The 14310-nt window shown below is 41.0% G+C and overlaps 1 protein-coding gene across 1 annotated transcript; it reads left to right on the top strand.

Annotated features, from left to right (window-relative positions):
- The first annotated feature begins 771 nt into the window (after positions 1-771).
- Positions 772-10893, top strand: ino80da (INO80 complex subunit Da). The gene is made up of 10 exons (XM_088353425.1): positions 772-1270; positions 2647-2893; positions 3017-3744; positions 5066-5174; positions 6194-6418; positions 6487-6599; positions 7793-7926; positions 8000-8247; positions 8321-8478; positions 9634-10893. The coding sequence occupies exons 2-10, from the start codon at positions 2676-2678 to the stop codon at positions 10530-10532; spliced, it is 2832 nt and encodes a 943-aa protein (XP_088209551.1). The 5' UTR covers positions 772-1270; positions 2647-2675; the 3' UTR covers positions 10533-10893.
- The last annotated feature ends 3417 nt before the right edge of the window (positions 10894-14310 follow it).

The raw sequence follows: 14310 nt of genomic DNA, 5'->3' as shown, positions 1-14310 counted from the left end.
GAATCAAATAAATTGTCTTGATTGATTGAGTTTATACATTGTTCACAACGAGATCAGATGTGGCACTCCAGGATAAACATGTTTTAAAGAAAAATAAAGCAGCCGTAGAATATAATAGTCTTGACTTAAAACATATTAAAAGAAATAGAATAAGAAATTATTCAGAAAAAGCTGATTTTTGGGGGGGTGTTTTTAAGGGGCAAAAGTCGAATGTCTAACGAATAAAGCAATAAGTAAGTGAAACCCTCTTTTTTTCTATACAGAGGCAAGATTTATATTCTCTCGGTTTTGTGCACTTGTTTGGGGTGATGGGTGAAGAAACTGTTTCTGAGCCTTTTAGTCCTTGTTTTGGGGAACATGCCGCATCAGCAGAGATCAGCAGGTCAAAAGCTTTAAAAGGGATTCAAAAATGATATTAGGATGGGGAATATTTTCAAAGTAGTGCATGTCGACTGGCCTAAATTGTAAGTGAATCAGGGGGAAAAGGGCAATATAAAAGTTGCAAACACTAAAACATTTAAGTAAAAATAGTGATTAAATTCCATACTTGTATTTTGTCCAGAAACTTTACTCTAACCATGCATTAACTTAATGTTTAAGAATTGATCCAAGTAATTTATATAACCTAATTATTATCATTATTATTATTTATGTCTCAAACAAACAGAATTGTATCAAGTGATGCTGGGGTGCATAGGATGGGAGATGAGTTTGTGTTTTGGTACCTGACACGTGGTCCATCATCAGTGAATGGAGGGTGAGAGTGGCAGTGTAGCGGGGCGCGTTACGCACAAGACACTCACGCCGAGATGAAATAGTCTAGTCTGCGTGGATTTGTCACTCAAAACAGCCCCGATCGGACCTGTCGCCACACAAGTGCATTAAGAGAACATGGCTACGACATTGTCACACTTTTTGATGCACTTGGACACTGTGGGCGCTCTTAACAAAGTTAAATTTCCAATATGGTTGGAGAGGTTGTTGTTGTCGAGCGCCTTGTTGTCATGTCCCCGCAGTGCCTGTAGTGGTGCTGTGAGGGAGTCTGCCGTGGAGCTGACAAAATCCTTAGCAGCCTGCCTGCTGCTCGAAATGTGATCGAGCGTTTATTTGGACATTGCATGCGAAAATCATGTCGCCCCGGGTTCGCTGAGGATCACTATCGTTAATCTATCGCGGGACGTCGATGCACGAATAGGCTAGCGGAACGTATTGGACTTTTCGGCCGTCTTATCTGGAGCGAATACCGTAGAGCGGCCCCTCGCAATTTAAGGTAAGCGAGACACCGACCTCGATTTATTGCTACGCCGATTAGCGTGGCCTTTAGCATGGGTAGCGATGGCCACTCGACGCCGGTGCTTGTCGAAGCTAACAGGCCACGTTCTCGCTTTTATTTCTCATAATATTTGAGCAACGAACCATTTAAAATAATTTGGTAAATAAAATAAATCTATATATTTATATTGTTTCCTTACGTCCATTCTAATAATACTGACTACCGTTATTTACATATTAAATGTCAGTCTTTCCAGGGGTGCCGACAGGCCTTAGCTCTGCTTGGAGCGCTTTTGTTAGAACGTGTTGTAAAATACAAGGTATAGCTATAGCTAAACAAAAATCATATTGTTTCAATATTTGGCATGAATATGTTTAATCCGTGTTTTCAATCAAAAGTAGTCTATTAAGGCAGACCCTTCGGTTTGTCACCATTCCGAGGTTTCCGTTTCCTGGTTAGCAACCGCCTACAAATTCGTGTTTTTAGCTTCCTTAGCTAACAAGCTAACGGATGTATTGCCTTTTTAAAATAATAAGAATACAAGATAAACATAACAACGAACCAAAAAGGTTAATTTGTTTTTTACCCTAAATACAGCTAGCATTTGCGTAGACTATTGAGGCTATTGTGCGTTTTAAAACTGTTCGTCGGACTACATGCTAACATAACAAGCTAGCGCTAGCAGACACAACTCTTAGGTTAGTTATTGACGTAGTTTTCGTTTTCTTTATCTGTTTTGTAGCTTTTGGTATGAGTGTATCAATAACCTGACCTACAGCCTTATTTTAACCCTTAAATTGTGCGTAATATGCACGCTATAGTTGTTGAAGGCGCACAGCCGTAGGCAAAACAAACGAGAAATCCTCAAAGTCGTTCACAACTGTTAACAAGGTATATTAGGTGAAGTAACATGCATCTCAAATCACTTTAACCCCACATAAACGTCTTATTAACTTTCTCTGTCTATTTATATTTCCACACAGGGAAGTGCTAACTTATTTCCATTCATAAGTGGATTGAATTTTCAAAGGACTGTCATATGAACGTCTACCTTTTTCATAAAGAATCCATGATATAGGTGTTGCTTTATTTCGTCTTTGCATCTAGTTTAAATGTGCAAGATTCACTCCCAGCCTTCGTTGAATCAAAATAACTTATTTTAATTACAGTAGTATTTTGGTCTGATCTGTTTTGTAAAATCAAAGAGTGTATTTATATGATCTTTGACAGTAAGTTGATCAAGTAACAAAAGCCTTTATGTATGCACTTTGAATCTTGGCTGATCACAGGGATTCCTGCAAATGTAACCTCTTAACAATCCAATTTTCATTTCAAAGTGTTAATTATGTAAATCTTGCTTTTCTTCCCATCAGCTGATGTTGTCAAGGACAAGAGTCACGTGATGTATGAAGGAAAACACATACATTTCTCAGAGGTGGACAATAAGCCCTTGTGCTCGTACAGCCCCAAGCTCTGCAAGCAACGCAGACTAAATGGCTACGCTTTCTGCATTCGGCACGTTCTGGAGGACAAAACCGCTCCATTCAAGCAGTGCGAATATGTGGCCAAGTATAACAGTCAGCGGTGTACGAATCCCATCCCCAAGTCAGAAGATCGCAGGTGTGTAGACTGTAGCGCTTTGAACTATGTCTAACATACACATACACAAATGCTTGCTTTAAACAACAGATTTTGTTGATGTTGTTAAGTATGTACTAAATGTAATTGTAACTCTCATTCCAGGTATTGCAACAGCCACCTGCAAGTCCTCGGCTTTATCCCCAAAAAGGAACGCAAGAAGAAACACGATGCATTGGAGGAAATGCGTTCACGGGCTCACCTGGAGTCAGTGGCCCTCAACATCACGGTGCCCCCTTTACCTTTAGCTTCCAACGGGATAAATGCACTGCCGCCTTCACCACCCTGCACACGCCTGCTCGCCCTCCCCGATGGGGAACTTCTGGATCCTTTCACCTTCTACGAGGAGGATACAGACGGGGACGAGATGGGCCCTCCTCGGAAAAGCAACGCCATCAAGAAGAAATTGCAGAATCGACTGGCGCTTAACCAGAAAATCTGCCAGGACGCGGAGCGTTTCCAGATACCTTCCGAGCACTTTAACCCACCCCCTGCCCCCCACGTGCACCCCTCGTCGCCACTCAACGCGCACCCCCCACGGCAGCAGTCAGGTCTTCTCCAGCCGCCCCCTCAGCATGGTCTATTATGCTCTACAGCACCACCTCAGACGGTCAACTTGTTGCCTCCCGGGGTGCCTGTTAATGCATCAGCCAGTCCTGCGCAGCATCCAGGGTTGTCGCTTGGCAAGAAAACGCCTTCGATTTCCAATCACACAGTGGTCATGCGACCCGCCTCCTACTCGCCGTCAGCCCGCTGCCTGGCCAGGTTGCAGCATCTGGTGCAACTCTGTACAAAGAGACAGCAAGAATATGGAGACCTCTTTCCTCATTTAGGTGCGCCACTCTCCTTTTTTTACGTCCTTATTTCAGGGTTTGTACGAGTGCTTAAAATCCTTAAATGCTGTTAATGTTGAGTTTGTTTGAGAGTGTTTGAATTTTGGATAAAGTGTTTGTAAATGCTTGAGATTGTTGCGATGTTTCATTACTAAGTTAGCTTAAAAATGACAACGACACCACCGCTGTCTGGTGGCTTCTCTTTACAATTGCATTTTTTCCTTCATCGTGATTAACTGCAGCTGGCATTAGTTTGCACGGTATTGTCCTAAAAATCATCATCGGCCCTTACGGGTTGCGCTTAAGAGGACAGGTGCATGCAACACCTAAACAGGGCAGTATGAAATGTGTATTAGTGAAAGGATTACGTAGCAATTTTAAACATATATTATGGGCCATGCAAAAAACTGGTCATTACCCAGTGGCAAATTGCAATGCAAAGAACTTCCTGCAACTGAAAATATAAGATACATATTACATGTAAATCACAGATATATATGTAGCTTTGCAAAATACATGATTCACACAGGATTTTTTTATTTTAATGTTTCTGGAGAAATTGGATAATTGCCTTCAAAAGTACTGAGAAAACTGCCTGAATTTGGTTTTTCTTAGGCATTCTTTGCATAACACCTAAAACTACAAATGATTGTTCAATACTTTACAATTGCTAAGCTTAAAAGAGGATATTCTCCATAAGAAATGCCAACTGAGCATACTTTTTTGTAAATGAATTGATCCACCACGGTACTATGGTGCATGTTGCATTGATAAAAATTGAGTTGTTATGTTTTGAAATGACCCAAAAGATTTATTTTTCAAAACAAACCACCCAGAATTGTGTCCTTTTATACAAACCATGCCCAAACAGGTATTTTTGTTTAAAAACATATTTTGTTATTTTCAAGATCTCCAAATTAGTTTTATTATAACAACACAAAAATATAATCATGTGTTTTGTCTAAAACATTTTTATAAATGTATTTGTTAAAGACCGTTGTATTGTGCAAATAACACATACAAAATTGGCTAATTTGCTGTGAATTAACCCTAAAGATTGGGTTGTATTTGCCAAACAACCATGTAACTAATGCGGTGCTTTTAAATCAGAAAAATTGGTTATTTTGTTCATCTTATTCTAGAAAAAAATCATATTGAGTAAGAGATTGGTACATTTTTAATTTATTTTTAAAGTATTTTGAGTGTATAGTCAAATATTTTTTTTACCTTACTAGATATTGTAACTTGTATTAGTGTACTACCTTATCCGAACGGCAACATCGGTGTGGTGGGAGCTCTTTCTAACAATATTTTCTTATAGGTCTGGACTGGTCAGAGGACAGCGCCGATAATGATGATGGCGACGAAGAAGTCGAAGCAGAGAGATTTGTTCCCGGTCTGAGCACTTGGAGACCAGGACTCGAACACGGGTCTGTAACAAAACGTCAACACCCAACACCAACAATAAACCACTGGGATAGGACATTAATCCTGTCTGGTGTGGGAATCGCAAGGTGAAAATGTCTTATTGCGTTGGAAAAGAAACTTTATATTTGACCATTGTGTTTCATACCCCAGGTAAAACATAGAAATTATATATAGATTTTAAATATAAGTAACAAAATGTTATAAAGTAAGTAATACCTGTATATAATTAAACAACAAATAAAAAGGAAAAAGTTGATTTACAAATTGCATGATGTGAATTGAGCTAGAACAATTGAGTAGTGGGTGGCTGTAAAGAGGGTGGAGACGGCACATATAAGGGATGCCCTATTTTGGGGGGGAAAAAACCTAATTGCAATTTCAATGCAATTTTCTATTTTAAATGAAATCTGCATTTCTGTGCTTGATTTGTTTTTAGGGAGAACATAAACGCAGTGACATGCAAACTTTCCTCAAGACAATGTTATTACCGACTGAGCATATACAACTAACAAGATAACAACTATCTACAAATAAAAACACAATTGCAGTTGAATATATAATCCTTATTGGCATGATAAAACATGACTAAATTAGAGGGTTTCTCCTTTCAGTGTAAAAACGCCATCTAGAGAGAGGCTGGCCAGCTACACAAAGCGCAGGGTAACTGTGTCTTCAGCAAGGGCTCTGTGATGATTAAAATAAAAGAGTCACACTTATGTTCCCGGACCTGCTTTTGATTTTGATTTGGCATGCGCTGATAAACCCCCGAAAAGTAAAGATTCTTGTTGGCCAAACATTCCATCACTCAGTTAACAAACCGGAAACACAAATATTTGAGAAAAACGCAGTGTTTTGCGATTACGCTATTGCACTACGTCACATAGATATAAATTAGATTTCGGTTAATCGTGCAGCCCAAGCTCATATCATAAACAAGGGATGGTGTAGCCTGCATTTCTCCTGTAAATCCTTCTAATGTCTACTTCCACACTGGAAACTTAATTGTCGTGTCCCAAAACAGGTCAGAGGACGACACAAGCCCCTCGCGGAGAATGCGACTACTAAGGCTATGCTCGTACCTGCAGCAGAAGTACAAGCACATGTGCAGGCAGGAAAGGGCAAGTATCCGCCAGAAGAGATATCGCTACACCTTCCGAAAAGCCTTACTGCACGCTGCCAGTAGAAACCCGGATTGCACAGGGCAGCTCATCCAAGAGTTACGTGGTTCCTTTCAAAACCCCTCAAGGTATTTTCGAAATGAACATTTCCAACGCAACATTTTTCACCCAATTAAAGCTGGTTCTGATTTCACAGTGATGGGGCGCCCGCAAGACTGAATAATTCTGACACAGGGATGTGTACAGGCAGTACGAAAGGCCAACCCTGCGACAACAGAGCACTCCCGTTCACCAAACACTGTTTTCAGCGTATCCTTTAGTAAATCTGGTGCGACTTAATTGGTCACACAGCACAGGATTTGGTTGCAGTGCAGGGGAGACAGTGCTTTTGAAGCAACTACAGAGGGGAACGTAACACCCTCACACAAAGTATATTTGTTTAAAATAATCAGAAATTGGTTGCAGTGTCATGGTCTGAGTAAAGCTCGCCCACTTATTTTACATTTCGGAATTAGCTTTTAAAGAAAATTGTCAAGGATTTGCGGGTAAATTGGTTGCAGTTTCTAAGGCCTGAGTACACATGGCTCAGTTACCCCATTTAGTTTGTCCCAGACGGGATAACCATTTAACACCCCTACAGTGTAAATTTGGTCGCATGAGCGGGTAAATTGGTCGCTGTGACAACGTCTGAGTATATCTGATTCACTGTGCATTAAGTTGAATCCTGCGGGATTTGCTTGTAAAGCAAACTGAAAAGCGGAATGTGACCTCTGCACACAGTGTAAATTTAGTCGCACTGTCAATGCCTGAATAAAACTGACTCACGTTATCTGCATTTAGCTGATCTCTATTGGACTTGCTTTTAAAGTAAACTGCTGGGGGTACTTGGCATCTGCACACAGCGTGGATTTGGTCGCACTTTAGGGAATTTCAGGGCCCGAGTACATCTGACTCGCTTACCTTGCGTGTTGTTGATCCCTCTTGGATTTGCTTATTAAGCATACTGCCGAAGTCAACCTAACATCCATACACTGAGTAAATCTGGTCGCATGTGCGGGTAAATTGGTCGTAGTGTTGAGTAAATTTAACTCACTTCCCCTTCGTTTAATTGATCACGCTGGGGTTTGCTTTTAAAGACAACTGCAGAGAGGTACCTCACACCTGCACACAGTGTAAAATTGGTCGCATTTTCAGGTAATTTGGTCATTTTCAAGGCTGGAGTAAATCTAACTTACCTTGCATTTAGTTGATCACTTTAGCATTTTCTTTTTAAGTAACCTGCAGCGAAGATATTAACACCCGCACATTGTTTAAATTTTGTCGCACGTGCGGGTAAATTGGTTGCCGTAGCGATGCCTAAGTGTAAATAATGTTCCTTGAATTCTGTTAGTGCTTATGGAAAAAATCAGTTCACATCCAGTTCCGTGGCACTAAGCATGCTGAAAGAGTTCCACAAGCTCTCCATCCGGGTCTCCTCTTTCTTCCTTAATTGTTTTCCGTAGACATTCTGTTGAATCGCTCCCAGCAGCTGTTTGCAAGTTGCACGGCCAAGTTCGCAGACGGTCAGCAGTGCTCGGTTCCCGTATTCGATATCACGCACCAGACGCCACTTTGCGAAGAGCACGCCAAAAAGATGGTGCGTCCGACGTTTACCGTCATCTCACGGTGGTTGAGGATTTTATTTAAGCTCCACTCTACATTCGACACAGGATAATTTCCTTCGCGGGGATTGCAATCGGCGAGTACAACACCACCATCACCACAACCACCATTACCAGCAGCAACAGCATCAGCGAAAGCCGCGCAAAAAGACCAAACCACCGGCGCTCACCAAAAAACACAAAAAGAAGAGGAGAGTGCCACGGCGGCCTCAAAAACCCATTCCTCCCGCCTTGCCTCAGGGGTACTTGGGAATTCCGGCAATGGGTCTGGCGCTCTCCTCCCAGGCCAGCATAAGGTCTGCTTTAAACTAAAACCTGACACTTTACCATCACATAGTTTTCTTAAATTGACCTTATGTTTTTTGGCAGGAGCCCCTCGACTCCAGAACTGAGCACAGACGAGCTTCCTGACGACATCGCCAATGAAATGGAAGACATTCCAAACGACCTCGAGCTGAACCAGGAGGATTTCTCGGATGTTCTGCCGAGGCTACCTGATGATCTTCAGGATTTTGACTTGTTTGAAGGTAACCCTAAAAAGTTGTCGATTTGTCACAGGGGTGAGTTGTTTTTTGCAATACTATGTCTGGATTCATGATATTGGAAAAAGCACCTTATCACCTGTAGGGGGCAGTATATTGTCCAAGGGCATTCATACTGTGTCAGTGGTACTTTTAATCTACGTTTTGATCTAGTTTTATTTTACGATCAGTTTTCCGATATTCAAAGTAGGTGACGCCACTAAAGGTTCATGCAGGTACGCACCTACAGCGTCTTGCGTGCATTAATGACACGCAAGACGCTGCAATGCAAGACACTTGCAACCCCCCTGCATTAAATTACCAAATGGTTTAGTCCGTTAAGCCACCAGGGCTCAGTTCATTACCTTCATAACTTTTGAGCTACATTCCAAGTACCCCAGACACGTCGTCAAAACCATTTTGATGCAAAACACTGTACGAGCGTGTGGATCACATGTGCATTGTCGGTGATAAAAGGATGGTCGACCCTAATCGACTGCCACGGGCTGTCTGCCTCGCGTTCTAATTGGCTGGAAACAAGCGCTGTCGGATCTATGGGACTAAGACAGCATCGGGAGAGAATGCAATACTGCTACGGCTAGGTTAACAACTCTCCTGAGCGACTTCTGCAGACTCGATCTTGGTCCATTAGTGCTACAATTCGTGGAAAACCGCCATATTTAGAATGGTCTTATTTTAAGGGTTGTGTCTACATTCAGGGAGAATTTTGTTTTGGTTGGTTGGTTCACTTAACCATTGGGGTCGTAGAGGCATCACTTCCTGTGGTCTGTCTTGGGCCAGTACGGCCTGGTGGCAGCCATCACTCTCCAGGCCTACATATGTTTGCACCCGGTCTCGAACAGGGGATCTTTCGCTTGCCTGGCGAATGTGCTAACCACTGCACTATGGAAACCAGAGAGAGAGCGAGAGAGAGAGAAAAAATATATAAAAGTAACATAATAGTTCAAAACATCTAAACGATGCTCTTTGAATGACTTTCTTTGTTTGATGAGGGACAGTGTTTTCATTTTGCCCTTAGAGATCTAAATAACAATATCTTCTGTTTTAATTAATTGTTAACTGCTGAAGTTAACATCAATTTCTCTAATTGTAAGTGGTGTGCTCGAGTGTCAGGAAACTCAAGTTTGGTTGTGTGCACAGGCAAGAACGGGGAGTTGCTGCCCACCACGGAAGAAGCTGAGGAGTTGGTGCGAGCCCTGCAGGCCATGGGGTCTTACCCGGATTCTCTCGTGTGCCTGTCGTCCATCGGTGACCTCGCCCCGTCAGAAGGCGTGGACCATCGTGCCATGGCGGTCTTGCCGGGGGGAATGGGGGACATCCTCCACAGTCGGGAGAACTTTCCTCCCCTGGAACTCGAGGACAACATACTGCAATCCGCTTCGGCCCACTTCACCCCTTCGCCGCCTTCTCAGCCCTCAGACCTGCCCCAAACAACAGTTACTGTCTCTGCAGCCTCCTCCACCGACTCGATTCTCGCTCAGCCTCCCGAACGAACATTTGCCCGTTCCCGGCCTTCTCACGTCTTGGCCAAGTCGGACGCCGTGGTGATAACGGCTCCATACAGTGACCAAATCCCTTCTCCCCACGCCAGCCCCTTCCAGACAGATGCCCCAATCCTGCTGGAACCCCCGCGCTCATCCTGGAACAATCTTCCCTTGCCCCTCGCCGACCCGGCCCACTTCGGGAATCTCATGGTATCGGAAAGTCACCTCATCTCCACCTCGCTCTCTACCCCGCCAGTAGCCATCAACTCGGTCACGTTGCATCCTTTAACCGCGCTCTCGGCCCTACCCGGCTTAAGCGCGCCCTCGGCCGCTCCTCCCCTGTCCCCGCACGGGCCCCTCAACTCCATGCAGCCTAAGCAGCAGTTGCCGCAATTCAGCGCCGTTTTTGGGCACCAGCTGGCATCACACAGCGGTATCCCCAATGATCTGCAGCCAAGCCACAGCTCCACCGCGCCACCCGCCGGATTCTCCATCGTCAGTGCCACCACTGCAAGTGCCAACAGCGCCTCCGCACCTTTCACGCAGAGTAATTGAGCGCATTTACACCACATCTCTCACCATAGCTTACGCTGGGAAAAGCATCACTGGTCCCCATTTGAAAATGTTAGTGTTTTAAAAAAATCCGGCGTTTTAGGGGCAGCTGAAAAGTGACCATTTTGGCCCAACACTAGCGATTATGTATCGAGGACCAATCTTGCTATTTGTGGAAATAACTGGGTTCTTAGGGGTGCTTTAAATCCTTGAAAATGCCTTAATTTCAATGTTGTTTTACTAAGGTTTAAAAGGTGCTTGACTTTTGGGTGAAGTGCTTGTAAATGATTGAAATTGTTGCCATGTTCCTCGGCATTCTGACCCGACAGACCATGCATTAAAAAAATTGACTTTTCTTTCTGAATTGATTCATTTTAGTTGTGAAACAAGATTATAAGATGCAACTTCCTGAAATCCCCTTGTGAAATATTTCCTTTTCATGTTGACTTATGAGGCGCATGAAATTAAAACAAGATAAAAACTTAATTAATAGAACAAGAATATTAAAGAATCTTGTCTCACAACTCTTTCAAAACAATTCATAAATGATTCACGAATGTAAAAATTTTTCATTGAAATTACGGAATTCTGGATTTATTCGCTGTATTTCTGGCTCTGTAAAGGCATAATGGATTATAAGGCCCACTTGAAACCCTGGCTAATTTGGGGGTTTATAGTCCGAAAAATATGGTACAAATAAAAACATACCTACAAATACATGCCATATGAATAAATGAACACATTACATCACGTAATACATAAATATGTGACATAAATGCAATTTTCTTTTTCAATTATTTATGAAAGTTGTCATTTATTTATCTCGGTATGCGTTTTGTTTATTTTGTCAAGTATTTTTTCGAGTATTTTGTTGTGTACCAATAGGTAAAAAGCTCCACCATTTTGACCTGATTAGCAACGTGTTGTACCAAAATCTACAACAAAATGCACAGGGCTAGATACACTACTAAATAAACGACAACATGTAAATTACATCCGCAACAAAATACACAACAAAATAAATGAAAATTACCGAAATAAACAAATGGAAAAAAAATGTTATGACAAAATTCATAAATACCATGTTTTCCAAACGATAAGGCACACCAAATTTTAAGGCGCACCGTTTAAAATAGTATTTTGTGAGGGATTTTGTCATATATAAGGCGCACCGGACTATAGGGTACATGTCATTGAAACTACTGTAAGAACACTAAGTACAAACACGACATATATTTCTTTAAAGCATTTTATAAAGCATTATTATTATGAAATCTTGTATCACCACTAAATTAAAAAAAATCTTAAATGGTAACTAATAGCAATTCATTGTAATTTAGCATGTTTAATTTTTATGTATCCTATTTTCTGGTTTGTAAGGCGCACTGGAATATAGGGCGCACTTTTGGATTAGTAGCAAATTTGGGTCCTTTAGGATCAACTTATAGTCAAGAAAATACGGGTTATGAATACATTGCATTTATGTCATATATTTAGCTATTACATGATTTATGTTTTCAACTGTATATATGGAATACATTTGTTGGCATTTATTTATTTCCCCATATGTCAGGATTGGTCCTCCATAGATATGTAGCTTGAGACACCATTAATCAAATGAATCCAATCTTCTACAAAATCAGAGATTTGAACTCGTAACGAATTTTTGGAAACTATTCATTTAGCGGCATTTTAAAACTGATCCCTGACAGCTTTCGTCATCAATTGCGTTCACTGCCAGCAAATTTTTAAATAATCTATGAGGTGTTAAGCTGTCATCGGCAACAAATGAGTTCGGTTGGATATCTAAGGTCTTTAACCCTCCTGTTGTCTTCATCTTCTGCATAAACACCCGGTCAAAATAATCCATCGTCACAAAACTCCCAATTTAACCTGATTAAATTTAAATCATGAATTTCATTTTGCTTTAAAACATGTCCTTCTCCAGAAAATGTGTGATAAAGTTATCCCTCTTGTATTTTGATAGTTAAAGAAAAAAAAAGAAAAAATGGATGCATTATTCATTCTAATGACAAAAGTTTTTTTTCCTCTCCAGTGAACAATTTAAGATAAACAGAACTGTGCAATCCATTACTAAAATATAAAAAATAACTCATCCAGCTACCGTATTTTCACGACCATAGGGCGCAATCTCCATCATTGTTGCTATTTCTTTACTTAACACTACACAGGGCACACCACACGATAGGGTGCGGGAGCCCTCTGCTTGTGGCTGTGTTAAGACAACAACGACAAGCATGCAAGTGTGCGTATTTAAAAATACAACGTAAGCAAAACTGAATTTCGATGTTGTTTATTTAGGTATTAATTACAAAGTAAAACACATCGGTAAAACACTATTTAAAAAAAGGAGCTGGTGCAAAACAGTTTGGCACTCCGATGTTTCATCGGTAATCCATATCAAACAAAACCGTCAAATTCCTCGTCCTCTGATTCGGACCTGAACAGCTTTGCTTAATCTCCATTACAAAGGTTCCTTTTCTTCACACAGTGGCGGGTCATTTTGACCCCAAGACAACAGGAGGGTTAAAGAAATGCTAGAAAAAAATCGGTAACCCCTCGGACTTTAGTCAATGCTGGTGCAACATATTTAAGATCAACTTTTACAAAAGCTTGCAGGATTTCTTTAAAGTAGTTGCCAGTTTTGCCTCACTAGTGACTTCTCTTGTCCTATTGATGGGGACAGAAGAAATAGTATGAAGTTCCGTGTTCTCAAAATGAAGGTCCAATGGATATTTGCTAGTTTTTTTTTCCTGAAATACTGAAAAAGTATTAGTTGCTCTTTGTTCTCATTAATTAGGACACTAGTAGCATTTTGAATGAAGACTCAAAATGGTTTTGATGGCAAGCTGTCGATATTCAAAATCAGGTGAAGAAACATTTTAGGAATTGGAGGAAAAGGACAATATCGGTGATAGTTCATGGACGTTTTCAGACAAATAAGTACTTATTTTTTATTTTTGGGCTCACCTTTCACACCTTAAAATTCACGGCAAGATGCTGACAGTCAAATTTTAGTGAAAAAAAAACATAATTCACTTATAAGTACAAGTAGGTGGACCAAAACAAAAAGATTATCTATCTACCCTGGTCCTATCCCTCGAGAGGAGTGACCGACAGCAAGACAAACACATACAAAAACAAAGAAAATAAAAAAAGTAGCAAAAAAACACACGCAAAAATTTGGGACCATGGCCAGCCCAAACACCCAAACAAGTGAAGCACCTCGGCATCCAAGTCGGTCATGCTTTCGTCCCTACGGATGACACAAGAAAGCGGCCATGTCACTCGGGTGAGGGTGACACAACACACTCTTCTGTTCAACAGCAGGGCCCGACAGCTTTCACTGGTTTACCCCTGCCGCATCATACGGGTGCCCATCCCATCCCTTAGACAGAAAAAAGATTACTTTCCTAATTATATATAATCACATTTATTTTAATATATTTTCTTCAGGGTTTTCTACTGTTAAATAACATTTTCATTTGCGAGCAAGAAAATAAGAAAAATGCATACAAAGTCCAGGCGTGTCCAATATTGCAGAGGTTAGAGCTCCCAATTTCAAGTATGTTAAGTTTACGCTAATAAACCAAAAATAGGACTAAGAATCTTGACCAAATTCTGCTCATTTGCAATGTTTTCTAATTTTTATTTTACACAACTTCGATATTAATTACTATATTTTTATTTGCTCTTCTATTAAAATGAGCAAAATTGTATATGCCGGAGGTCATTTGAACAACACCAAATATTTTTTTTT

Source organism: Urocampus carinirostris, chromosome 14, assembly GCF_059441175.1.
Source record: "Urocampus carinirostris isolate Australia breed hairy pipefish chromosome 14, RoL_Ucar_1.0, whole genome shotgun sequence".
Lineage (NCBI taxonomy): Eukaryota > Metazoa > Chordata > Actinopteri > Syngnathiformes > Syngnathidae > Urocampus > Urocampus carinirostris.
This window is presented reverse-complemented; position numbering and strand designations above follow the sequence as displayed.